Source organism: Etheostoma spectabile, chromosome 15, assembly GCF_008692095.1.
Source record: "Etheostoma spectabile isolate EspeVRDwgs_2016 chromosome 15, UIUC_Espe_1.0, whole genome shotgun sequence".
Taxonomy (NCBI): Eukaryota; Metazoa; Chordata; class Actinopteri; order Perciformes; family Percidae; genus Etheostoma; species Etheostoma spectabile.
In genome coordinates, this window is record NC_045747.1 from 32,116,890 (window position 1) to 32,123,956 (window position 7,067).

The window sequence follows — 7,067 nt, forward strand, 5'->3', positions numbered from 1 at the left end:
GCTCTGTTGTAGTCCAGCCTTTACTTCAATGACCAACATGCATCACTTTGTAACACACGTTATACTGCTCGCCTAGCTGCTAGCATAGCACACCCTCCTACTCTGCTTCTGGCTGGCTAGTTTTCCTTACCTAGTTAATACTCATTTGCGACTCACAACAAAGATGGAACAGAAGGGAGATGCCTCAGTCTGTAGCTAAAACAGAGAGCTTCACACACAGGGTGAAAAAACCTATTCTGGTACTTTCTACGAATACAGTTATGAACCTGAAAATGAACACTTTAAACAGTAAAAAACGTTCTACCAGGCCCCTGTATGCCACCTCGAGGTATGTGTTGAAGCTCCTCAGTTTCCTGATTAGAAACAGGCGCTGGTTGGCTCTTTTAAAAACACTCTCTGAGTTTGCATTAAAACTTAAGGTAAGATCTATGATTGTAATTGAAACGTCCCACAACTCCCACAGTACAACAGGGGTGATGTTACCGGTCTCTCTCGGTTTTGTTTGTATAATAAGTTCTTTTGTTTTTGCCACGTTCATTTCCAAATGAGAGGTCTGACACCAGTCCTCCAGTAAAGTGACCTGGCTGAAGTAAGCTTTCTTTTGTGCGGCATTATTTTCTGTGAGAAGTCCAACCAAAGCCATGTCATATTTAAGTAGATTAACATTGCTGCTGTCTACTGTCATTAATGTAATTGCAAAATAACAGGGGTGACAACACGCAGCCCTGTGGTGCTCCAGTATTTAAAACAAGCTTGTCTGAGTATGGTAGCATGTTAACATTTGCTAATTAGCATGAATGTTGTTAGAATGCAGATATTTGGTCATAAACCAAAGCATTGCAAAAGTAAAGACCTTTGAAATTATTATGTTGCTAAATAAACTGTCAGAGATCACCAAATAATTACAATTCCTTGTAAGGAGGGACACGAATGTCTGTACAAAGTTTTGTGGCTTCACACGTATTAGTGGTTGAGATTTTAGTCTCAGCCAAAAGTGTTTAACCAACCGACTGACTGGAAATAAAGAGGAGTGGTCCCTGGGGGATAAGGTTTGATTGCAGAAAATAAGCCCCGGGGTAAACAAGTTAATGATACTTAAACAAATGTTCAGCAATCTATTCACAGATGAACACCAGTTTTATGACTTTTGGAGCTTAAATGCAATATTTGGAAGTAAAAAGCTAACACAAGGCTATGAACAAACTACACCACGGTTGCATGACTTCAACATCTCCAACTCTAATGTGGCAGTAACGTTTAATGTCCCTGACAACTGTTGTTAGCACTCATCTTTACAGACATTAAAGCAAGCATTAAAATACACGAGTGGAGCATCCCAAAGGCCATGCAGCTAAAACATACTTAAACATGGTCTTCCCGTATTATTTGCTATGAGCGACTGATGAGGTAGCAGTGAAACAATTTGATGCTTTATTGCTTGTTGAGTTTGATCCCTGTTATATATTATTTCATGTGTCATGTTTATGCATGTCTTTTTGCAGTGCAGCTCCACGCCGAAGTGTGTTATGCAGAGTGCCAACTCCAAAGAGCCGCTCTCACCTTCCTACAGGTGCAGTAGGCTAATCCCATTTTTTAAACGTAGAAATGAACTGCAAATATCTGTATATCTTACACCACAGTTTCCACATGATCAAGACGGTTTATTTAGGAAGTGTCCAGCAAATATATGGAACAAACATACCACTTTTTTATTTGTTGAATGATAATCTAAGCACCTCAATTTAATTTAGCCATTCCCTTGTTTTTTTTGCAGGATGAGAACATGGTGAGTTTTATCAAAGGAGGGATCAAAGTACGAAACAGTTACCTAATTTACAAGTAAGTAATGAGAGAGAAACAACGTGTATAATTAGTAAAAGTCAGTTGTGTTTGATTTTATTGAGTGAAAAGGCTGTATACATCATCTCAATATTTATTCCCCACTCTTCTCGCAATTGCAAAATGTATTTGTAAGTTTATTTAAAGAGGCACTCCACCAGTTTTGCCTTCGGTAGTTTTGGAGAAAACTCTTTAAACTGTCTAAAAAAAAATAGCCCTGACGATGTCATAGTGACATCATCAGGCTCATCTCATTTTAGATTTGGAGACTTGGTTCGGTAACAGAAAGTCTCTACAAACTGGGCATGTGGAGTATCAGGCAGGGAGGTTCTTAAAAGATGCTATTGATTTGCATTATGGGAAATGCAGGAACAAGTGTTTTTGGAGCATGAAAGATATAGATATTTTGGCCTCTGCTGCACAGATTTTGATCATTCTTTCTTTTTTTAAATCTGTATCTTACACAATTTCTATGTGAAAGTGCAACAGTAAATAACTGGAGAAACCTTTTAAGTTAGATGTTTTGTTTTTTTTGTTTAGTCAAATGTCATTATGTAGGGGGCGTACGGCTCTTCCTATGTAGGCTCAAACCTTGGCTGCGGCTTGGGTTTGATTCTGACTCTGAGGTCCCCCTAGGGGTCACGGACCCCCTGTTAAAGATCACTGCTATACAGTATTAGGTCATTATGCTGTGCTGTGTTGTAAACAAAAAATTGACATAAATGCATTTTTTTTTTCATCCAGAGAACTGCATTCCTTCATTCAATCTCACAACTGTCTCAAAGGACCCAGCCACGTTCACTTAGAGGGAGGAATATCATTTGGAATAGGGGCGTTTAATCTGGTACGTCACAAAAGTAGCCCCAAACACCATCGTTTGACTATAAGTGTGTGTGTGTGTGTGTGTGTGTGTGTGTGTGTGTGTGTGTGTGTGTGTTTGTGTTGTGTGTGTGTGTTTGTTGTGTGTGTGTGTGTGTGTGTGTGTGTGTGTGTGTGTGTGTGTGTGTGTGTGTGTGTAATCGTGTTCCTACCCTACAGTTCATCAGGTCTTCTTTATTCACAGACACTCTCTCTATTTCCTCCACGGATACTCAAAGTTTTAGAGTTTGCGGGCTTCTCTGGAGACAAGGTGTGATATATACACATTTGCTGCACTATGCATTAACTGACACACTCATGGATGTTTTCTGCGTGTGTGGTTCTGTTGTAGGAGTTCGGTCTGTCTCTGCTGCATGGCGGTGCGACGGGGATGAATCTGCGCTCCATGCTGTGCGCTCTGCTCGTGCTCTGCTACTACACCTTTCTCACGTTCATCCTAGGTAGTGCTGTACCCCCTCCAAAGCATCGGAGAGTCAGAGGATTCTGATCGTGTGATAATATCCTGTTATTGAAAATGTCGGTACGATGTTTCATATGTATTGTATCTCCGTTCTGTCCTCTCAGGTACGGGCGAGGGAGACGTGACTGAAGCTGAAAGGCTGCTGAAGCCTTTTCGTCTCCGCTACCCGCGGGTAAGTGGCAACAAGGATCATCTGCTTCCAGGGTGCATCACTTTCTAGAAGGTTCTGAAGAGCTTAAAGTACAGGATAGACTTAGACTTAGACTTCTCTTTATTAATCCTTTTGGGATGACTCCCTCGAGGAAATTCAAAATTCCAGCAGCAGTTTTAGCAAGAAAAAAGAAATAAAAAAATAGATTAAAAAAAGACAGTATCCAGACAACAAAATAACAATAATAATAATAACAACAATAATAACATTTGTCAAATGAACAAAGAAAAGACCATCAATTATTATTAAAGTGTCAGTGTTGAGTCCAGTGTTAAAGTGATGAAGTGACCAGGTGTGAATTTAAGTCCAGGTGTGTATGTCTGTATGTGTACTGTATGTATGTATGAATGAATGTAATGATATCACTCTTGTTCTTTTTTAAATGTGTCTAATTAAATGCCCCAATTTTAAGGCAGTGCAGTAATAAATAACTGTAGGACTAGATTTCTAAAGGATAATTCTTTTTTTTTTTTTCCTTTTTTTTTTTTTTTTTAAAGGTTGACTTTTTTCATCTCATTTTTGTAGTTTTGGCCATCATTTCTATTAGTAAATGATAGACATTGATGACATTGTACTTACCAAAGTAAGAAGGTGGCAACCACGAATTAAAAGAAGTCAGACTGTGCAACTTTGAATTACCAAATCTGCCCTTTTTATGGCTGCATACAGTTTCTTTGAGAAAAGAGGGATAATTTAAACGGTTAAGAGTATCTGAAAACCACTTTTATTTCAATTTTTAGTTTGACATATCAGCAATTAGCTTGAGTGGTAAAATGAGTACAAAGTCACAATTGATAGAAAGAAGTCGGCAAAAAGCAAAAAATGAATAAATAAAACGGAATGATCCTTTATTGGTAATGAATTTGGAATGAATTCAACTTTTTCACGTCATTGCCCTTTTAAACTTTCTATTTTTAGATAGATTAGATGGATCCTTTTACACCGTGTTTTCATCTTACTGTATGGCAGCTCTTTCTAACTCCCTCCTTCAACTCATATGTTTTCTTTCTTCTTTCTACGGTCCAGTCACACACTCAGAATCCTCCCCACCCTGATTACCTTCATCTGATACTCACTCCACCTTCCTCTCACGCAGCCCCTTCTGCATCCTTACATCCTCTTTCCTTCCTTTTACGTGAACTCACACACCTTCCACTCCACCTGACTCACATTCTTTTGAATTCATAATACCTGTCTCCACTCCACCTTTTCCCTACATGCCTGCCCATCCCAGAGAACAAACTCAAAGCTCTGACACAATGTGTACCGACCCAGAATGGAAATGTCTCGGTTAAACATTGTTAAGAGTAATTGCTAGACAAGAGGTCTGCTAGCAGATAGAGGAGAAGTTAACACACACACCAGATTGACATACTGATCAACACTGGAGGCTGAAATCTGTTTTTTTCTTCTGTCTAGGGAGCAATATTCCTCTTCTTTGCAGGCAGGACTGAAGAGATCAGGGGGAACATCGATGAGGTGTGTTTTTAATGAAATGTGTCAGTGGCATGGCATGGAAGAATGTTGAATGATGTTATATTTCCTGTACATTTAATCTCTTTAATAGAGGATTTTTTGTCAGATTATCATAAGCGATTGCACACTATCTTGAGAGTGAGTGAAGCATGAACATTTCTGGTAATATCAACACAAGTTTTAGCCCCTGAGCTAGCAAAAGACCAGCAACCAATGTTAATATTTAATACACAAGATTCCTCCAAAGCAGCGTCCCTGATGGGCGGAGCCAGACGTTGTAAACCTTCAGGGCTCAGGCCAAACTGGGGGTATGCATAAGTTACGGCAGCTGTATGCACTAGTTTCAAGCCATTGGATGATAGAATGTCATAAAATCTGTACATCACTTGGGAAAAACATGATAGTTGCCAAGGAAAAGGATCATTTGGAAGAGCCAAGATCCAATTTTGTATCTAATTGTTCTCCAACTGTCTTCATCATTCCAAAACCTGAACACAGCTGATGTTGAAGATGATTAATTCTGTCTGATGTTTTTATTTTTAAATTACATTACATAGGTAGGATAGGAATTTGGCGTAAACAGCATTTTGAACAGAAGGAGTAATTTTCATTAATATATAACTTCTGCTCTATTGATTTGCCAGTCCAGACAAAGAGACTGAGGGGATATGGCATAAAGTTATTTTTAAAACATGTAAGAGAAGGGGATTTTGAGAAAACATTCAGGGCTGAAGCTCCAGAAGCCACCCCCTCGCTCCGCCCCTGGCGTGACTGTTGCATAGCCTTGTTAATGTTCTATATGATGTAATGTCACTGATCTACCAGGCGGTGGCACTCTTTGAAGATGGCTGCAAGGCCCAGCAGGTGTGGAAGCAGTTCCACCACATGTGCTACTGGGAGCTGATGTGGTGCTTCACCTACAAGCGAGCGTGGAAGATGGCGTACTTCTACGCAGACCTGCTGAGCCAGGAGAGCCGCTGGTCCAAGGTACAGAACACCAGACGGGCCAGAGGAGAGCAGTGGGAATTTAGTTGGATGATCTCTCAAAAGAAAGCTGTGCGTTGATCTTGTCGAAAGCCAAAATTTGTGAATGCTTGCTTTGTTTCTCACTGCTAGGCCATGTATGTTTACATGAAAGCTGCTTACCTCAGCATGCTGGCTAAAGATGAGGCCAGGCCTTTTGGGGAGGACGAGGTCGAGCTCTTTAGGTAAATACACACACTGCAATTGCTCCATGATTTATCTCAGAAACATACACCGCATATTCACTCACTTACTCAACAACATAGACATACCAACACTTCAGGATGTAACTAAGTTGTTAAAGGTCCCCTGTATTTTGAGACCTATAAAAATACTCTTTGAATATTCTTGCTTTGAATAATAATTTGTGTCTGATCTAGTTTTTCCACTGAAAAGTTTATTACCTCACTAAAAACTCTGCATATTGAACCACATTTGGCCTTGAAATTAGATGTGTTGTCACAAAGTTTCGCCCGTACGTGGACGACTTAAACGTCTTCACGACTCAAAACGTAACCGTTCTGGTTTACTTTCCCTGCTCATCAGCTTGGTTTCATGCAACTGTTTTTAGTGAGAAAGCTCGGATGAACCCATCGTACACTACCGGCAAAGCACCAAACGGCACAAACAAAAGTTAGAGACTAGCTGGTGAACATAGTGGGGCATTGATAGTTCCCTCTGTAGTTGGTGCAGAACAAAAACAGAGCTAAAAGAGAGTTAATATTGGACTTAAATTCATCAGGTGGGGAGAAGCACGAGTCCAAATGAAAACATTGCTCCATGTGTGCTGGACGTGTGAATACCATACACTGTGAAAGTAGTGGACATAGCATCACTGGTGTCAACCCTTTGTTTGTGGACTACCGTTATGAAGCCTCGAGTTTGTCCGTCATTTCCGATTGTCAACCCCTCCTAATTGAGTCATCCAGTGGAGATTAAACGGCGGGCAACTGGCGCCATTCATCTGCATGTACAGCAGTACAGAAAATCTGCAAACTTTCCCCTAAGTTACCAGCTAATGCTAGAGGTCCAGTTGTGTTCAGAATAATGCCATTTCAAGGCATTTGAAATCATTTTGGCTGAGCAACCTATTCGTTTCTGCACTTCTTTATCTATTTTCCCCTCGCCAATCAAGTTTTTAAGTTTTTTTTTATGTCTGGAACGACCCATTGTGCTGAG

At 40.1% G+C, this 7,067-nt stretch overlaps 1 protein-coding gene across 3 annotated transcripts in view; it reads left to right on the forward strand.

Moving 5' to 3' along the window:
• Window positions 1–7,067, forward strand: part of zgc:158403 (tetratricopeptide repeat protein 39A) — a 27,518-nt gene that overhangs the window by 3,772 nt on the left and 16,679 nt on the right. For 2 of the 3 annotated variants that reach the window (XR_004335402.1, XM_032538000.1), the window contains exons 5-13: window positions 1,503–1,570; window positions 1,775–1,839; window positions 2,584–2,683; window positions 2,903–2,968; window positions 3,050–3,161; window positions 3,283–3,350; window positions 4,809–4,868; window positions 5,691–5,852; window positions 5,982–6,073. Coding sequence is in view for 2 of the 3 variants with exons in the window: in XM_032538000.1 (XP_032393891.1) it covers window positions 1,503–1,570; window positions 1,775–1,839; window positions 2,584–2,683; window positions 2,903–2,968; window positions 3,050–3,161; window positions 3,283–3,350; window positions 4,809–4,868; window positions 5,691–5,852; window positions 5,982–6,073 (793 nt within the window). In the remaining variant the exon portion in view is untranslated. The remainder of the gene's footprint in view (window positions 1–1,502; window positions 1,571–1,774; window positions 1,840–2,583; window positions 2,684–2,902; window positions 2,969–3,049; window positions 3,162–3,282; window positions 3,351–4,808; window positions 4,869–5,690; window positions 5,853–5,981; window positions 6,074–7,067) is intronic. The other variant, XM_032538001.1, reaches the window with a different exon arrangement.